At 45.2% G+C, this 20,688-nt stretch overlaps 1 protein-coding gene across 4 annotated transcripts in view; it reads left to right on the top strand.

The window, feature by feature from the left end:
• LOC126381942 (transcription factor GATA-4-like) overlaps window positions 1–18,726 on the top strand; it is a 37,835-nt gene extending 19,109 nt beyond the window's left edge. For 2 of the 4 annotated variants that reach the window (XM_050031531.1, XM_050031529.1), the window contains exons 2-9: window positions 1,640–2,078; window positions 10,754–10,848; window positions 10,922–11,169; window positions 11,511–11,574; window positions 14,832–15,043; window positions 15,923–16,087; window positions 16,642–16,792; window positions 16,902–18,726. In XM_050031531.1, coding sequence (XP_049887488.1) covers window positions 1,640–2,078; window positions 10,754–10,848; window positions 10,922–11,169; window positions 11,511–11,574; window positions 14,832–15,043; window positions 15,923–16,087; window positions 16,642–16,792; window positions 16,902–17,134 — 1,607 coding nt within the window. In that variant the 3' untranslated portion in view covers window positions 17,135–18,726. Of the gene's footprint in view, window positions 1–1,639; window positions 2,079–10,753; window positions 10,849–10,921; window positions 11,170–11,510; window positions 11,575–14,831; window positions 15,044–15,171; window positions 15,309–15,922; window positions 16,088–16,641; window positions 16,793–16,901 lie in introns of all 4 variants that reach the window. The other 2 variants (XM_050031530.1, XM_050031532.1) reach the window with 2 other exon arrangements.
• The last annotated feature ends 1,962 nt before the right edge of the window (window positions 18,727–20,688 follow it).

Below are 20,688 nucleotides of genomic sequence, written 5' to 3'. Positions count from 1 at the left end.
CGTCGCCGCAGTCTCGTCAGCTCATGGTGGAGGTTCATCTGTGTTGTTTACTTCTGTTCATTTTCGTATCGTCTCTATTTATATGAATATCAGTAAGTAGTCATTGGTTAGATACTGCTTATCATTTGTTTATTTACGGTTTCATTCACTGTGATATTAAAGGCACTGTTCCAAAGTTTCAATGTGCTTCAGGATCGTCGTGATTGTGTTTTGTGACATGCAGTACTCTTATCTTCATAGTTTTTGTTTAGTTCTGTTAATATCTCATTGTTACATAAAAACTTTTGGCAGTTTGAAAAGTTTAGTAATTAGTTACATCATGTTTGCACAGATAACGATTGTTTTGATATGGACGTTGTGGATAGTGTGGCGGTGTGTGGTGCGTCCTGTCAGCGGCTGGTGGTAGCTAGGACGTGTATCATTGTAAACTGTATGCTTGCTCGTCCTGTTCTGATTTTATTGTTTATTGTCATTTATTTTGTTGATATTGCTTAGTAGTGACACCCTATACATATACTATAACTTGGTGTAATTGGGTTCTCTTTAAAATGAATCTTCTTTATAAGACAACATTTAGGTTTAACTTATTACCTAGTTATATTTTTCTACAAAAGTATTGTTTTAAACAACCAATATTCACACAAGTAGGTACTGGTATTATAGGTTCCTACATCTACTTTAATATTATGTACATATTATTCCTTGTCAATTTAATTAAACTTAAATCTTGCGGCAAACTTTCTTCATACAAAAGACATCAACGAGTTCACTCTTCGCCGGCAGTAATAATAAATCTGTCATTTTAATATCCTTTTCAAGGTTAAATGAATTTTACTTACTCTCACTTTTTTACTCAGGATCTGAATTCAATTTTATATTTTATGATATGGAAAGAACATGATTTTTAGTACCACGTGGTCAACTTGTGCATAGATTATTAATAATTAATAATAATATTTTAATAATTTATCTTCGGAACCGTACAAACAGTGTGTTGGCAGTTGAGATAGTAATATTACTTCCTAATAAATCATGGCCTCCTATAGGCCATCGTAAATAGTCAATCCGTGTGGAGTCCCACAGGGCACAGTCCTTGGACCATTATTAATCATACTGTTTATCAATGACCTCCGCGACATCACTAACCACGAATGCACATTGTTTGCTGGTGACATTTCGTCGGTATAACTTCCAGTAAAAACTTCCAGTAATTAGTGATACCTAATTGAAATTAATAACAACACCATTTTGGTTTTAACGTAATAACTTGATACGTAGAACTGTAGTATGGAAAAACTAGGTTTATTATATTTTTTTAACATGAGACAAGAAAGTTATAATAGACAGAATATACAAGAATGAAATAAAACGTTTTTTTTTGGAATTAGTCATTAATCAATGTAACTGGAAGTGTAGCTCACATAGGCTAGATGTGTAGATTCATTATTCATCACATTTATTGAATCTATTTCCATGTTGGATTAATTATATCGTACAAATAACGTTATATAAAAGTAGAGCGCGCCCGCGGGCATCGCGTCCCGCCGCGAGAGATCAGATCGACGATGTGATGAGCTGATAAGTGCTGCGCGGGCGCGGGCGCGGGGCTGTGTATGACTGTGTGTGTGTGTGTGTGCAGAGGGCGAGGCGGAGCTGAGCGCGGACGCGGACAGCGCGGCCGACGACGCTGTGGACGGGGCGGCGGCGGGCGGCGCGGGGGAAGGGGACAGCCCGCCCCCCCTACCGGCGTTCGGCTACGCCCACCCGCACGCGCGCGACCTGTCGCCATCCCACTCGCGCAGCTACCAGGAGCTGCGGCCGGCACACGCGCGCGACATGCAGGCGTACGCGCACCTCGAAGACGTGTTCAAGCCGGCGGGCGGCGCGGGCTCCACGGACGGCGCCTACCTGCGGCGCAGCCCGGCGCGCTCGCCGGCGGACGCGCGCGGCGCCGACTACCGCCTGCACTACGAGTACCCGCCGCCGCCGCCGCCCTACCACCACGACCCCCACGAGCCGCACGACCAGCACGACCACCATGACCACCACGACCATCACGACCACCACGCTGCCGACGAGTGAGTACCAATCTCTTAATCTTTTTTAGATCTGATTCTTCGCAGAACTTGTTGATTGGCTCGTTATCTTTGCCTATATTTACAACATTTTCACTCTAGAAGGTAGGTAGCTAAAGTTCAGTCTTCGGCGGAGATGTCGTAGATATTTTCGTCATTATTATGTATGTAATTTGGCAGCCTTTACAACAAGATAGCCGAAAAATTTACATAGGTCTTGTAAACGACCATTGGATTCGCCATGAGACTAGATGCTATGTAAAAATAGCTCTTGAGGCAAGAGCCCACGATCAAGTCCAAAGTTCTAATTGTAGCACAGCTGTATGAATTTGAACACCTACACAAGTCTGACTAGAAGGCTTTCACCAGTTTCAGCTTCGTAATGGTATACTTGATTGCCTTGTCAATATTGGTTAATGATGATAGGAATAGCTAAGTACTATCAATCAGTTTTAATTAACTATGACGATTATGATCCTTCATCCTTCAGTTCTCCCCCTGAGACTAAATCTATCAGTGTAATCATGGACGCAGAGTAGTATTTGGGTGCGTTGACTTTTCATTACATTTGTTGTTTTTTGTAACGCGTTTGGGACACGATGGTTAGTAATCAATTAGCTTTACCGCTTAATAATGATCAAATAACGTACAAAATTACTTAAGAATATCAGTAGTGTTGAAATGAGTGTTGACACACAATAGATGTTTGTGCAGTTAATGAGGAATGTTCGGAGAAAGTAATTAGTGCGGCGAGTGTTGTTGGCCCCAGCCTGTGAGGGCCCGCTGGCTAGCTGGCGGGCCGCGGACCGCAGCTACGTGTACTTGGAGTCGCAAGTGACAGCCACTACCAGGACATTGCTCTTGTTCTTTACTTAGTTTTGCTGTTTGACTCCAGTTGTCACATGTCATCTATAAAGCGTCTCTCAGACGACGCCCTGAGCCGACATTCGCGCCCGACTGGGCACCGTCAGGCCTGTAGTCTTAAGTTTTGAACCGGGTGATTGCCCTCAGCGCTTCCTATTTGTCCGGCCAAGTAGTTAATGCCATACGCGGCAAGCCACGTCAAAAAATAAAACAACTGTTCCACTGTTGTCGTCTATCCTTAGGATCATCAAAACATGCGAATGTTTTTTCCTAGCCTGCAATATCCCACCTCTGACTATCGGCCGCCCCTCTATTTCTGTACAGTACCACGTCTTGGCAAATGTTTTGCTAATCGACGTCCAGGTCGTTCTTCCTTCCATCTTCTTTCAATCATACTATTCCGTTATATGGTGTAAAAATCGTCCCTATCAAACTTCTTCAGATTATTGGTAAGTGAGATGATGATGACTAACATTTTATGGTTATATTCATTTTTTGTCATTTAGGTATTACATGGCAACAGTTTGCATTTATGTGTGAATGCATGACTATGACGCCTCTGTGACGTTATAATGCTTATTTCACAATTCAATTAGGTACTGATTCCGTTACATTGCAGTGTATACATAATTAAATGATTTTGGCGGGTTCGTCCGTCTGTCTGTGTGCCGGTCAGTTGAAGCAGGCAGCGGTTCTCAGAACGCATTAGGAAACGTCATCAAATGATGCGGTTTCAGATCCCGTTAACTAAACAAAGAGTTAATGTTTCTATTTCCTGTTACTAATAACTATGTACCTATATTTTGCAATTTAGTTTTCTTAACTACTTTACATTTGTTATTTTTAGTTATTTAAATGTATTACTTTAATTCGTACTCATTAAACGCTAAGTAACTTAATAATGTAACACTAAGAAACTGTAGTTTCATATGGGGTAGAGTAGAGACATTCTGACACGGTATTGGAGGAAGATGAGAGGGTTGAGGGCGTTTATGACTCTTGTGCCGTGGTCGTGAAGACAGGAGCTCATGTCGCCGTCGCGTGACGCGGGTGACGGCGGCGGCGGCGGCGGCGCTGATCGCTCGCCCCATTACTGATGAGCATTTAATGAGTGTCCGCGCGCGGCCGCAACAGTACAGGGCATCATCTCGGCGGCGACGAAGGCTTCTTGTTCACCTCACTAACAATCAATATCTGCCGTTATTCGTCTATAACTCCGATACTTCCACTTGTCATGCTTTACGTTTAATATCAGGAAAGTAGTTAGGTATGTTTAAGAATTATAACCCAAGAGCCATGTGATGCGACGTGCGTTATCTGATCATCACGCGGCCAGAGGTCACGGTCCCAGTAACAACAGCTAAGGCCATATAATTTTAGAGCGAGAGTTCAATAGTTCGCTAGGTAGGTTCGCTGCACTAAATCGGTAACTGAAAAAGGTTGTGTAAATGTTCAGCGTGAAGGGGGTACCTATGTACTTGCGACACAGCGTGCTCCCCTCGCCCCGCGGCCCGCTCGCCCTCCCCGCGCCCCGCTCCCCGCGCCACCCCGCGCCGCTCATTATGTTTGCTGCTCCTAATTGCGCGCTGTAGGTACTGGCGCTGTTTATAATAACAGCGCCATTGTTTATACAATGTTCGCTTATTTTTACACTTTAATTGTCATTGAGCGTTATCTGGAAAAGACGGATCCATTCAATAATGAAATAAATAGTTGCAGTAAACGCGACCCTTCTTCTATCACTAGCTACCTACTTCCCAGCATCATCATCGTCGCCGGTATTTCAGCCCATCGCACTCCACACTATAAGTACCTATAGAGGAGGATGAACCTGCGAATGTTAGATAGGTACACCAATGTCTTAGTACACATCAATAAGTAACGCAGGCCTTCGTAGATGTCATTGGTAAACAAAGGCAATAATAACTGGTGGGTCGCTCGAACAAAATGGTCACTGATAACACGTGTGATCCATGATACATGCCTACCTACTATTGAATAAATTGGAATATTTTTTGCGACTTTATAATCGTGACTCTAAGTAAAATGTTAAGCCGTTGTTGGTCCCGGTCACACAATGATGTAGTCGTTACATGAGCCATGTCAGGGGCTTTTGACGGCTCAATAATAACGCTGACACCAGGGTTGATTAGGTTGGTAAATGGTATTCCACCTCACAACCGACACGATAAGAACAAGAAGAATCATGACTGTAAAAATATGTACTACCTGTGCGGTGTGGCCGTGCCAGTGTCGAGGGCAGCGTGATGTTAGTCAGCAACATTCGCCCTTTACAATTTGTAACTTGAAGGCTTACTTCCTTTTGTTATTACTTGCACCGATATGGCCGTATCCGGTCTAAAGTTCCAGAAATATTTAAATACTCCAGCTCAGTCATATCCTTTAAATTTTGTAGGAATCGAAATAGGTCGCGATTAGTTCACCATCTGCAAATTAGTGTCATCGCAGAAACATATTTTTTCTTGTCAATGTGTTGCCTCCACACATCGACATATGCGAATAATTTACCAACTGCAAGTAAGTTTGTAATCGTAAATACATATTTTTTTGTGATGGAACAACAAATTAACGAATTTCCTTTATTTGTGCTATAAGAACTTCCTTCTTGCCAAGTTTCATGATGCTTGGTCTATGGGAAGTACCCCATAGTTTTGATTCCCCTACAAAGTGTAAATAAGGCTTTGTATTTGTGAGAACTAACAATCTAAAAATGTCCGAATAGCAAATAAGTAAGAAATATCTCAACATCTCTGCGTAAAAGCGAACTAAAAAGTAAAAGAGAGGAAAATATTATTGGAAATAGGTAATTGTAATCGGAGGCAAACTCTCTATTAGAAAAGGTTGATGTAGTGATACGTGGTCAGAGGTCCGGGACGGGGTCCAGGACCCGCGAGCTCGGTTTGTTGCTGCGTCCGCGCACGCAGAACGACAACAACATTTACATTTTGTAAGTATTTTTTTCAGTATTGTAGAGCGCATCAAGATGATTTGTGTTCGTTGGGTACAGACGATGAACCGTCGACTTCCTTGCACCTAAATTGCGTAAAAAAGTTAATATTAAATACAAAGATTAGTGCTCGACATTTACTATGGTGGCAGTTTTACTCAGTACGTACAAAATTCTGTACACGCTTAGTAGCGGCTAGGAATTCGATCGATCGTTGACATGTTTCAAGTAACGTGCTCCGGCGCCGGTACCCGTGCAAACGCGAGTGGAACGTTTCTTTAGAATACTGTTAGGTTCAGCTGGAAAGTTGGCATGATTGTAATGCCCTTGTGGAATATGTCGCAGTAGGGCCGCGCGGCGGCGCGGCGGCTGCGCGGCGAGCGGGGGGCGCGGGTTCTGCGAATGAGTAACGCCAATGCCTACTTCCTGCGCACGACACTTAACCTACTAACTAACCACGAACAGTGAGCTCGAGCGCCCGCGCACACACGCATACTGAAACAATACTGTTTGTAGAGCAGGATTAATTTATGGCGACCCCGCTAAACCTTAAAGCAAACGAACCCACGAAATAGTCAATTGCTTGTGCAAATAATAGTCGAGGGTTGATCGGGGAGGCTTGAGTTTTTTCCCGACGTTTTGTTGTGTGCTTAGGAAACCAGCGGAAGAAAGTAAAAAACCGGCCAAGCGTGAGTCACGCTCGGTGAGGGTTCCGCACGCGTTGCATATTTCTCGTTGCTTTATCAGGAGTTGTTATCGATTCCTATTGTTTTTATTTGGCTCGGTATTTTGGCCACAGATAATGACACACACAATTTGTCATTCAGGATTACTTCATTTTCTGGCTGGGACAGCTAACGCTAACACGAGTATACGTGAGTTAACGTTGTAAATAGTGAAGTGTTAGCGAAGTGCAGAAACGAACAATAGGCAAGTAGGTAGAGGCCCGCCGTGACCCACTCCGCGGCGCGGCCTGCGTACGCGTGTGTTGTGCACGCACTTAGGTACCAGCTACATGAGCCGCGCTTGTTGCTAGCTCTATAATAATAAGTCGCCTCAATATTTACTGTTCATATGCGCCGTTTGTTTAGAATATAATTAACATTAGTTATATTTACATTTTCCTCCAATAATACTTTAATGTTTGAGTTTGTTTACTGCGTCCAATTAGAGTACGAGGAAAATTCCACACCGGCCGCGCTCGCTGTAACGACAAACTGTCGCCACCAGCGCCACGTTGGGACCACATTTGCTGCACGCTCCGCCGGCCAATGTGGCTGCATATCTCTATGCAAACTCGCTTGACCGATGTCAGTGTAGCAGCGAAATATGTCTAATTACTCGCGCAGCTTATTGCCCTCGCCATCCAACGGGGTAACGCTGCGAGCGTGACGGGCACATTGGCCCGAGAGGTGGTAGAGGGAGCATTTTTAATTGGACCTGTACTTATGTACTATTGTAGTTTTAATTATTTGTAATTGTTAATTTTAAGTTAAGTTTAATTGTTGGATCTTCAGTACATGGTAACTCTAATGGTAGGAGAATTACAAAAGAAGCGTATAAGACTGAATTTTATTTTATTTTATTTTGAATGTTAATAAAACGAAAGTTTTGGTGATGGAAACAGAAGAGAATGTGTCTGAGTTTGAATTTGTGTATTTGGATACTATGTTTACAAGGGGTGGTAAATGTCATGAAGATATAGACAGAAAAGTAAAATTGGGTAATTCAGGGAATGGTGCAATGCATGCAGTTGTTAGTAGCCAATGTATCTCGCAATGTGCGAGGATGGCTGTTCACAGTACTTGTCCCTACGCTGAAGCACGGTAGTGAATGTTGGGTATGGCAGAAGAAGGATTAAAGTAGGATTAATGCCGTAGATTTCTACGGAGGTCGTTGCGTAGCATCTGCGGTGTTAAATTGAGTGATAGAGTGAGAAACAGTGTCATAAGAGAGAGATGTGGTGTAAAAGACGATATAGTGACTAAGATTAAGAAGGGAATGTTAACACATGAGCGGATAATGGATAATCAAAGCAGTATAATATATAAAGCGAAGGTTAGTGGAAGGGCTGGCAGAGGAAGACCTAGAAGGGCGTACATTGACCAAATTAGAGATGTCCTTAGAAAAGGTTCAGTACAATCCACTCTGAACTGGCGTGCGTGTATGAAACAATTGATGAATGTGGAGGAAGCAAGAGAAGTGTGTCAGGATCCAAGTAAATGGAATTCAATAGTGCCTGCTTACCCCGGTGTGAAAATAGGCATGCTTTTATGTATGAATGTTAAGTATAAGAATATTTAATAATAATTATATTCTTCAGTTAATACTTATAGTAAAAAAATGTTATAATAAGTTGTATGGAACTTGGTCTCCAAATATCCACCACTAATGAGTGAATGAGAACCCCATACCGAAATAGACCACTAAACACTGAGTATTATAATATACCAAACCGCAGTAAAAAATATGTTGTCAGTAAAAAGTTATGGCTAAATGAAAAATCATTTATCTTTCGTCTATTAACCTTTTCACGAAATATTTTCGACATCATTGTTTTGAAGGTCTCGATTGAGTGGTCTATTTCGGTCACTTTTGGTCAATCTCCTTTACTACTGGCTACGTGAGTACAAAAGACGTTAGGACGTTACATACGTATGTATACAATATATCAAACACAGAGCCAGGGCATGCAGCGGCGCGGGTCAGGTGAGGCCGGCGCTATGTTTGTTTGTTTCTCTTGTTTTTTGTCGTCCGCTCTAACGCGCCATTTCACACGTCGGCTTGAGGACTCGGATCGTTTCCAAATTTGTCTCGCGTTTTTTGTGTCGTCGAGTGACGGTTTAAGTGTCTCCAAATGAGTTATTTGTATAGGCTCTTAACGCGGCGTTGGATTATGTCGTAGCAGCGCAAATATACCTCAACGGCGCGCGACTTGTTGGGGACGCTGGCATCGCGCAGGCAACGCATGCCATGTTTCCTACACCAAGCACTGTGCGAGCTGGTCCGCACGATGAGCTGGCTCGACGCGCGCACGTGTCCGGCGCACCGCGCGCCGCATGGCCGTCATTACACTCGTTAACGGTATCGAGTGTCCGATTGCAACAACATGCACCAGGACGGCTGTGTTCCGTTTTGTTGAAAGCTCGTTCCCAGAAACATAAACATTCAATATTGTCATTCATTGTTATTGGCTCTACAACTCTGAGCTCTGCAACAATTTGTTTAACTCTATAATATAATTAGAAATGTAGGTAGTAGAAACACAAATTGCAATACCTATGCCGTAGTAATGCGACAGCCACGTGGTGTAATTACAATTACATTTGTAACAAGTAAAACGCAATTACATTTTAATGTACATTGCGAAGAGCGTGCGTAGTTTGATCAAAAATATTTGTAAGTTCATAGTGGTGACCCAATGAACAATATTTTACAATTGTAATGTTCGTGAAGGCGACAGGCGCCAGCACGGCCCGCCACACACCGTGTCGTCGCCTCCCTCGATCAAGCTCGCAACATTCCTACGTTGTCCGTAATTCTCATCTAGGAGCTCCCTCCATCATCAGTTAGCTCCATCATACTCGCTCTTTTCCACAAATTACAACTTGGTCGCGTGTTACAAAGGTGTTGTGCCGTCTTGTTGAACCTATTTCTGTACAGCCTGCACTATACGGTCAATCGTAATAAAAGCCCGAATCATTCTTCAATATTCGTTCATTTCGGACTTTTACGGGCAGGCACCTGGCCAACCTCAGGATTAACTATTTAGCTATGGTAAACACTAAAAAAGAGATGTTTAGACGTGGTCCAGGAATAGTTGAGTGTTGATCTCACGATCTGGAGGTCTTGGGTTCGATTTTTGGGAGAGGACACGTGTTACAAAAATTACTTTATGGATGTGGGACTATCCCTTGAGGTGATATCGTGACATTTCATGCTAATCAAGTGATTTCACCTGATTTTCTGAAAAATAAGATGATTGCGTGCTTCGTAAGACACATTGAGCCGTAGGTCTCGATTTCTGAGTACTTCAGTATGCATTCGTTACATAAGTCAGATCTCATGGCAGTTCAAGAGTAACCCTGACACCAGGGTTGTTGAAGTCGGTCATTGACCTCACATCTCACACGAGAGAAGAAAATAATGGAGAAAGGTTTTTCTTTTGTAACTATCTATATTACATACCAACGTGGGTTCTGTACACTCACATCTGTATCCCAGAAATAGAAATGTTTTATTGCGACCATGAAGTGGGAAGCAACTTTTGATGTACATTACATATATGAAGTCGGCAAATATGACGAATCGTAGATATAATCTAATCTAAATATATTTTAAATGTAGTTATAAAATTCCTAGACTCGTTCAAGTTACGAATGTTACAGACTAGACGCCACTTGAGATCTCACAACTTTTTATAGTTACATCCACTGAGATACTCGGTTTCTTTTTACAGAAATGTTTTCGTTACATGCCTCCATGTGGTGGGATAGTACCCCTTGTTATAGTGTGAGTTATACAGCTTGAAATTATACGCTATATGGTATTCCACATTATTTGGTGTTAGATTGTGTGACAAATAAATCAACAATTATATAAATAGTAAGATATGCACCGTGTGTAGTGCGGCACGTGCGGGCGCGGGTGTTCTGCGCCGGCGACGTCGCCCGCATGCCGGCGGGTGCGCTACCGCCAACACTCACTGCCACACACTTCCTCCCGCTAATGTGTCACGCTCCGGCTGCTACTAACATACGTGTTCTGCGAGGAATCTACTCATGTCGAACCGTACGTTACGTAGAGAGTGTACCAGCAGCACAGTAACGTGTGTGTGTGTTTGCAGCGGCGGCGAGGGCGGCGCGGTGTACTCGCGCTGCGCGTACTCGCCCTACTTCAACCCCGAGCTGGTGCCGCCGCAGATCTGGACGCCGAGCACAGGTAACACGCCGCCGTGGAGTGGACGCCAGGTGACGCCGGATGATCGATGTTAACGTGATGTGTGTGTGTGCAGGCGGGTCCCCGACGTACGGCAGCACGGCGGGCGCGGTGCTGGCGGAGGAGTTCAGCGACGCGGGGGCCGTAGCGGGCGCGGGGGCGGGCGCGGGCGCGGGCGCGGGCGCGGACGGGTCGCTGGGCGCGGCGGGCGGGGCGCTGCCGGCCTTCAGCGCGCGGTTCGGCGGCGCCTTCGCCTGCGCCACCAGCCGCCCCTCCACCGTGTACGGCGCCTCCGCGCTCGCCGCCAACGCATACTCGCACCAGGTCCGTACTGCCACTATTTACGACTCCATCCTCTTTGATGCTTGATAAACGACGGGTGATGTTCGAAGATCGAGCTCGATGTCGAGGGTTACAAAAGTTTTATTGTGGTCTGTTGCATACTTTGTTAAAGAACCGATACGGTCATGTTCAAATCTATGTAGCTACACCCAAGAATCGAACGATCAGTAAGGCGCAACTGCACTAAATGGTAGCTAACGGACTAACCTGATGTTTATGCAACATGTTTTAATCTGTTATTACACTTCTATTTTCACTGGTTAGTGAAATAAGACCTATTGTTTGATGACATTTTATTATGAGGGTATTGTGTGATGTTACAGGAGGTGTGGGGCCTGGACGGGTCGCGGCGGCCGCAGCTGTCAGCCGCCGCTAGTCTCTCTGCCAGTGAGTACCTATACATCATCATTTGCACCACTATTTAGGTACTTAGTACCTACATTCTTTTATAAAAATAATAATATTGTACTTATAGTTCCCACTTATATTAAACTCTAACGCGCGTGAGTATCTTTGTATCGTCGAACTCATTTAAAACAGACCATCAGCGTGTGCTGCATTGAACACGTACGGATGCTTGCACGCAGTTGTGTTTCGAGTTAATTAGTCACGTGTCCATAAGAACAGTGAGTTGTACTGGCCAGCGTCACCTTGAGCCCGTGCAGCGCGGCGAGCAGGGAGCATGTTGCCGGAAGTATTCGTAATTATGGCGAGTGTAGTGTTACCTCCGTGTAAACAGAGGATGATGCGGCGACTCGAGCCGGCTGGCCGTAGCCGCAGTGCGCGAGATATGTCGCGTCGCGCGAGGACACCGCATACGTGCCGATGCGAGTAAAGTCTGCGTGACTCAGCGTGCTTTGTTCAAGATGCTATTGTTTCAAATGACCGATGCGTCCAACTTGGATTTGTTTTCGTTTTATTATGTCGAGGTTTTAACAGTATTTTTAGCCTATACATTAATGATTAATTAGTACCTAACATTATTATTTCACTAGCAGCATGAAAGGGAAAACCTACTTGTAGGAATTATTTATAACTTGTACGTAGGTACCTATTGAGCAAGTTGGTTACACATGAGTCGGTTGTGAGTTTTACATATGAATTATTTTAAAAGTGTTGTGCAGTAATGTATTCGTTAGTTTCCGGTAGCGTGATGTTAGTGTCGTCGTTATCAGTCCTCCCCCCCCCCCCCCCCGGGCCCCACTTCCCCCCGCCGCCGCCCCCGCGACACAATGTAGCGCGACATACGCTGGTGCCGCGCCGCGCCCGCCGCGGGCCCGCCCCGCGCCGCGGCGACGCTGCTCAGCAACACGGGGCAGGGGTCGCGCGATATCCTCGCATCTCGCTCGCTATACTGTATTTTTATTATAACGATAAATCATTTCCAAAGTGTGAGCGATAAGCGCTTCCCCCGCGGCCGCGCTCTAACTCCGCGTTTTTTTGAGCCTCCACTTAACCTTCATCTGTCCTCGACGTGGCAACAGTTTTATATGTGTACCTACAAGTTATGGGTTTTCTTTGAACTACTGACAAACGACGTTTATTGAGATCCCATTGATAATAATTTATAATTATATACTACCCATTATGTTGACACTTGGAGTTACATAAAATACTCTGTTATGTTGTGAACCTACTACTGTAGTAGTTTTTGCTGAAGTGTTTTCTTAATACTTCACTATTCTACATCACTATTCTAAATATTTTTTCAAATCAAATTTACTTTATTGCACAGAACTAAATGTTTCTAAGTAATTAACTAATAAATTATCAGCTAAGTAAATAATCAACTAAATTAGATCTAAGATAAACTCGAAATAGAAAAGTATGATAATAATATCCATTCACATTTTAGATCGTTAAACTATAGTTTATTATTTGTGATAAGATGTTGTAAACATAAAGGCTACGTAAAGTTATCCTACATATTATCAATAAGAGCTTTTAAAACATTTGCTCAAAAAAAGTTGTCCATAGTTGTCGCTGCGGCGGCGGCGGCGGCGCGGGCGAGCGCGGCGGACGCGGGCCGTGTTTGCGCAGGGTCCGACAAAAACCGTGCCTTGGCCTGAGTTCCCTTTTAAGTGTATTAAAATCGCATTCCGTAAATGGTATCGGATAAGGCACGTGCCGCGCAAACATGCGCGTCCGGCGGCGCGGGCGCAGCCGCTAGCGCCGCGCGGCCCCGCTCTCTCACATTAGCCTCATACCCGCCGCGTGACGTCACGCCACACATTCTTCGTCCGACACTATCGCCTCTCAAGATGGTAGCACCCATTACGCTGACGTCTAACGAGTCTAACGATAGCATAGCAAGTAGCATCACTGCGTGACTAAACGATTACATTTACCATCGATAGGACAAAATTTCAATATTCAATATTCTTTATTTGCATACTAATTAATAATTTATCATTAATTTGCGATCACATCCAGGCATTTTTCACGTTTATGGTTTTAGCATAACAGGAAAAATAGAGCGCTGTGTGTCAGTTAATTTAATAGCGAGCGCGACGCAATTACGAGCGATCAAGGTTGGCGACGTCCGGCGGCGGGCGCGCAGCACATGGCCGCGGTTCCCGTTACACCATTCAATAACATCAGAGTAGTGATGACAGCACGGCCGCGTGTAACCGGAGCCGGCCTGGGCCTGCTGACGGCTCGCCGCCCACGCCCGGTGCCCGGCGACCGCCGCTCGCACAGGATCCTATTCTGCACTCGTCGATGTTTCACATTGCACGATACTGCTGACAGCATCAGGATAGTGTTCGCCTCTCATTGACGTGTCGTATGTAGGTAGGTGTATAGGTAACTTCAGTGTTGAGTGTTGAAGTCGCGCGGGAGGTAGCGACCGCAGTGGGTGAGTGGGGCAGGAGCGGGGCCCTCATGGCATGAATGAGGAGTAACGGTCGCACATTCCTGGTACAGGCCCGGGGGCCGCGGGCCGGGGCCGGGGCCGGGGCAGCGGTGCGCTCGGGTTGCACGCGGGTCGACGCTCGCGCCGCGCCGCGCACTACCTGCCAGGAACGGCGCACTGCGTCTATATACTGCTAGTACCAGTACTACTTTTACAAGTTTGATTGGGATTTACTGAAGTTTAGTTAGTTAGTTATTATTCTAGAACAATAACGTAAGGAAATAACAATGTATCATTGAAACACGGCGGGTAGGTCAGGGTATTGGTAGTAATCTCTTAGTCTCGTAATCTTGTTACTTGTTATACGATATGCAAGATTATATATATGCTAGTTATACTCGTAAGTACAACCATATAAGTATGTAGGTAATGTTTTTGCGATAACAATTCAGTAGCATTTTGAACATAAGTTTTTACTTCGTATACTTCGGTACTACTTTAACAATAAACCAGTACAAGTTTAGTTGGCAGCATCAGCTTGTGCTCGAGTCGACGCTGTGATTGTGTCATCCTCGGCGGCACGTTGCGTTACTTACTTGCCGCTATGTGATGATAGCCGTTCAGAAATATGTCCGGAACGTGTCCAAGCGGACATAGTCGGGTTGTTATCCGCCATGGCGCGTGTGACGCCACGTATCGGTACGTTATAGAGTATCGAGTATTGTACCGTATGACTTGAGTCGGCCGGTCGCTCGGCTGGAGTATGTAACGGGTGTGTGGGTGTGCGCAGTGGAGATGGCGGAGTTTTTCACGGAGGGGCGCGAGTGTGTCAACTGCGGCGCCGTGCAGACGCCGCTGTGGCGCCGCGACGGCACCGGCCACTACCTGTGCAACGCGTGCGGCCTCTACAACAAGATGAACGGCATGAACCGGCCGCTGAAGCAGCCGCGGCGGCTGGTACGTCAGCGCCACGCCGCGCACGCGCTCGCCGCCGCCCACGACGTACGCATTACCCGCCGCCCGCTGCCTCTACCCGCACCACGCTCACCCCCGCACTCAGAGATCCGCGCCCGCCGAGCGCCGCCCGACCTCAGCCCGTCAGCTCGATGTAGCGTGTGTGTTGCTTGCAGTGGCCGCGGAGGGGGCGCCGCCGGGCGCGGATTTCTTCAAGGGCTTCCTGTATAACGGGCTGGCGGCGCCGCACGCGATGCCGGCGCCGGCGCCGCTGCCCGCGCCCGCGCTCTCTGACTACAAACAGAAGAAGGGGGTACGTCAGGGGCGCCGGCCGCTAGCCCAACCCGCCCGTTCACACGCGCTCCTCTCATTGCTTCCTCTAACTATCATCTCTCTTCCTAATCTTAACCGATGTATGAGTAATTGAGGATGCTAACGACCCCTACGTGCTAATACCAAACTAGACGAGCCGCCACATGACGTTAACAGTTTCCGGCGCACGAGTCGTCTCGCCGCGTTTGGATCTGTTTGCTCGAGTATGACGATTGAACCGCTGAACTACAGTTTCGGTTTTGTTATTTTAATTCGCTTAGTATCGCGTCATGCAGCGGCTCACAAGGTCTCCCTTTTCCCTCCTTATTTTACTAACCGGGCGCTGGACGCATTAATCAGGTTTTTTAAACAATGATACGTGGCTTAGCACGGTTACAACATTCGCTTTCGCTTCAACATTAGACAATTTCATAAGGTCGCACATGTACTATAAAGTTGTTTAATTATTGAAACAACTTGACAAATAATAAAAGCTAAGTTAGCTAAATAAATAAATAAATAAACAAAAAACATAAAGACTAACCAAATAGTATATGTGCGTCCTGGTAAGCGAGAGGTCGCGTGTACTAACAGTGGCGCCGCGTGTGTATACAGCTGGGCGCGCGCAAGCCGGGCATGTCGTGCAGCAACTGCCAGACCACGACCACGTCGCTGTGGCGCCGCAACGCGCACGGCGAGACCGTCTGCAACGCCTGCGGGCTCTACTTCAAGCTGCACAACATCAACCGGCCCATGGCCATGAAGAAAGACTCCATACAGGTACACTACTACAGTTCATACAATCCTGCACCACTGCGCCCGGGGTTTCTAATAATATTCGTCTACGTTAGGAAGTTACCTACTAAAGGAAAAATCCATTCTATGTAGGATATTGTAGTTCATTCATCATCACCAGCCCATTAACGTCCCCACTGCTGGGGCACGGGCCTTCCCTATGGATGGATAGGGAGATCGGGCCTTAAACCACCACGCGGGCCCAGTGCGGATTGGTGGTTATTAACGACTGCTAATGCAGCCGGTACCAACGACTTAACTTGCCTTCCGAAGCACGGAGCTCGAGTTGAAAACTTTTTTGTTTTTTTTTTATGGTCACCCATCCTATGACCGGCCTTTGCGAAAGTTGCTTAACTTCAATAATCGCAGACCGAGCGCGTTTACCGCTGCGCCACCGAGCTCCTCGTAGTTCATTACTGAACCCTAAAATGACCTCAATATTCATAAACCTTATGCAATGTTGTGACGTAGGAAATTCCATAATTACTAATGTTACTTGTAGTAACATTATTTAACTGAATTCTCTTGTGATATTCCAGACCCGGAAGCGTAAACCTAAGAACAGCATCAAGTCGGAGCGCAGCATGGGTAAAAGCTCGGCGCACCCCACGCACGCGTCCCACGCGACGCACGCGTCACACGCGTCACACGCGTCGCATTCGCCCGCTACGGTCAAGCTCGATTCCTTGCGTGAGTACCGCCTTTTTTACGTGGCGGAAGTTAATGTTATAATTATTATCTATGGAGTTAAAGATTGTTGGTTTATTCGAGTGTAACGAAATAATTTTATGCATTCCAGTGGAGGGCGGCGGCGCAGGCCCGGGCGCTCGCGCGGCCCTAGGCTACTACCCGGCGCCGCACGCGCTGAAGCTGGAGGAGCCACCGCCGGCGCACGCGCACGCGCACGCCGCGCACGCAGCGCATGCGCACTCGCACTCGCACGCGCACGCGCTCTACGACGAGAGCGAGTTTCGGCGCGCAGAGCCGGCCGAGCGGCTCGAGCGGCCCACCGTCGTGTCGCTGGGCAGCTGAGCGCCGCCGCCGCCACATGTGGGTCGGTAGGGGCATTTGGCTGGTGCTCGGCGACCGGAAGGACCTATACGGTTATTTGAATCGTCATAATAATTTAGGCATATAATAATTGGATGGATATAATGTTGTAATACGTACGCTCGCCCGGTCGCCGGCGACGCGCCGGCGCGGTCCGCTCGCGAGGCCGCCACGGAATAATATTATAGAATCTCAGTTGAGTAAGTTAGTTATTTAATTAGCTTAGGGTAGAGTGAGCGAGGTCGGCCAAAGAGTCGTTGCTAGTTGACCAAATATGAAGCATTGCAACGGAGGCGCGCCCGCGGCGGCGCCCTCCGCGCGTTACCAAATATTCGTACTGTTCACTATGAGACTGCACAACATTCCTAGCGTGTTGCATTCCTACGTCATACTTGATGCCAGCACTTGTTAGTTTAAGTTAATCCGGAGAGGCTGTTTCCACTGTTGAATATTATTTTAATTTAAGACAATTGTGTGTTTATATATTGTACGAGTTATGTTTAGTGTCCTACTCCATGACTTGCAGACGCATTCCAACATGTTAGTTAATTTTTTACGTTAAGTTCACTTAGTGGTAGTTCTTGATGCCAGTAGATCTGAGACTCTCTCTGAAGTCCTCGCTAAGCCGAATTATATTAATTTATGAATTAATAGTTTTTAACTCATCGTATTGCATTCCGCCACCTGATACTAGCACTAGGTTCGTGTTAGGGCAGCAACTACGATAGTTCCTTGAACTCTGCTCAAAAGTAATGTCACAAATGTTGTCTCGCGCAGTTCCTGAGTCTGATATTGGTGTACAACTAACGTGGTATATATTGTTTGTAACAAGCATGAATCTCAGTGGGGGGTGGGGGGTGGACGGTGGGCGCGTGACGTCACAGCCCGCGCTGCCACTGCTCTGCTATAATAACATATTTTTTACGGATTTATTATTGTACAAGTTAATGTTATATAATTATCATATAGGTACGATTCTATGAAAATAAAAAGCTCGAAATGCTAAGATTGTATAAATGAATTGTATTTTGGAGTGTTTATTATTAAAATTATTGCTCATATTGATGAAACATGTGAAGATATATTTTATTGACGAATTTACGCCAAATATTTAACGTAGATGATATTTACATAAAATGGCAGCGCGAGCGCCGGTCGTACTTATATTGTCTATAAACAAATCGATTATGACTTCATTGTAATCGCAACTCATGTCACCGTGCACAGCTAAAGGTAGGCAGATACCTACATATTATTACTTTTGAATGAATTTACATTTCTGTATAATATTTCGTCACAAAGAAGTGCAATCCGCAATAATAGCGCATAAAGTCATGTCTGGCGCGACATTGCGCCACGCGGGACGTGCGCACCGTGCCTGCGCCGCGCACTCGCACACACACAGACACACACACACATATAACGCATTCATCCAGGAATGTCGAAATGTTTCATAAGTCCGCCCGCGCCAGCGCACGCTCGCACGCATACAGCGTGATGTTCTTTGTATAAATATATAAATTACCTAAGCAATCAGAAGTACATTTTTGAATAAATGAAATATTATATTACAATTTTGTTTTGTTTCATTCGCTACCTCTCCTCGCACAACAAGTGACAACAAATGACGCGGCACTGTACGCTGATACCGTATCAGTGAGATATGCTATCAATCAACCTACATGTTCAATTAGATCTTTATCGTATGTTGCGTGGCAAAATAAGTTTTTAGATTGAGGAAATTAAACTAGGTCCTCTTATTGTAAAAGATTTTCGACTTTGTGAGGACGTAATATTTTCACAATCTGGTACAACGTGAAATAATGTCAGCAGGCATCACGCACGACGTACACAGATTACATAGTACGTGGGTAAAGTAGATTCTGTCAAGAAATTGAGACACAGACTGGTGTTATATACCTATATGTCGTGGCCACATCTTGTCGTGGATATTAATAGTATATATAGCTTTTGTAAAAAAAACCGGACCTGGCGAACCCTATGAGAACGGGATAACGCTAGGAGACATAGGAAAGGGCGAGCTTCGTTTGAAGATCATAAATTATGATGAGTTTTATGACAGTCTAAACAACTTGATTTACACAATTTATCCAATCAATCTCCTGCAACGGCCTCCGTGGGCCAATAGTTGACTGTTGGCGTCGTCAGTCTCGCTGGGGACATATTATTATCACAAAAATCACTTTGTGATCCGTAATTTGGTCAGGACATTATACAGGAGAAAGATGACTCGTGCTTCGGAAGCCAGTCAGGAACCTTTGGCGGCTTAATAATAACCCTGACACCAGGGTTGCTAAGGTTGGTCAGTCCTCTCACAAATTATTTCTGCAATTAGTAAACATTTACATTTTGCTTTTGAAGTTTGTAACGTCATGCCGTGGTCAAAATTTACATTTAAGTATTTACATCATAGAAGGAAAAATTGAAGGGAAAAGAGGAAGGGGTAGAGAACATTTATGAAACAAATAAAAGAAAAGGCAGGCAGGTCGTGTCGTATCAGGAGGTGAAGGATTTGGCGGGAAGAAGAGAGGAATGGCGATTACTCCACCGACAAGAGCGCAGCTCTTAAATTAAGAGAGAGAGATTTATAATGAAACTCCTGTTTCGTGTGGTTTTGCACCTAGCCGGGCCGAGAATAATTGCAATGTTTTCTTTTAATAATATAAGCTCATGTTTGTCCACAATCCAACCTGATGGTAAGGGACGATGTAGTCTAGGGGTGGATCACGCTTCTAAACTAACCTAGCCTACAAGATCCCACTGCTGGGCAAAGGCCTCCCCTTCCTCTTTCCATTTTTCGCGGTCCTGTACGTACTCCGGCCAGTCCCTCCGGCAAGCACGAATCAGCCGGATCACGCTTACCTAGCAAATTTATGCCTAAATGTACACTTTGTGTAAGTACTAGGGATTACGGGCGTGAGTTTATGTATGTATGTATGTTGTGTAAGTATTTTGGTAGATCATTTATTTGCCGGCCATCTAACAATAACAACTGACAACAGTGAACATAGGACCATATTATACAGGATGTTAGTGACACTTAACGAAAACGTTGAGGAATGATTCACACCACGATACTGATAGTTCATATCAAGTGGAATTTTCTGTCGCAAAAGTATGTAACTCAAAATAATTAAAAAATCACTAACATTTTCATGAATTTTTAGACAGGAAAGTCCATTTGATATTAATTTAGAACCATGCGGTCTGAATCATTCCCCAAAGTTTTCGTTACGGTGTCACTAACACCCATATGTACCCGTAGCATGTACGTACGTAGTTGTCCGGGGTGCAAGAGGAATACTGAGGGGGACGTTTCACTTCATTTTGAGTTAATATCAAGTTAAATTTTCCTTCGCAAAAGTACCCATATAGAATTGAAAATAATTAAAAAATAAAATATGAATTTTGCGACAGAAAATTCCACTTGATATTAATTCATCATCAGGAACGGAATCATTCCCCTCAGTATTAGGTACGGTGTCATAGTAACATCCTGTATTTTCTCATCCATC

Source organism: Pectinophora gossypiella, chromosome 3, assembly GCF_024362695.1.
Source record: "Pectinophora gossypiella chromosome 3, ilPecGoss1.1, whole genome shotgun sequence".
NCBI classification, from domain to species: domain Eukaryota; kingdom Metazoa; phylum Arthropoda; class Insecta; order Lepidoptera; family Gelechiidae; genus Pectinophora; species Pectinophora gossypiella.
Note: the sequence above shows the minus strand (reverse complement) of the source record. Positions and strands in the feature narration are given on the sequence as shown.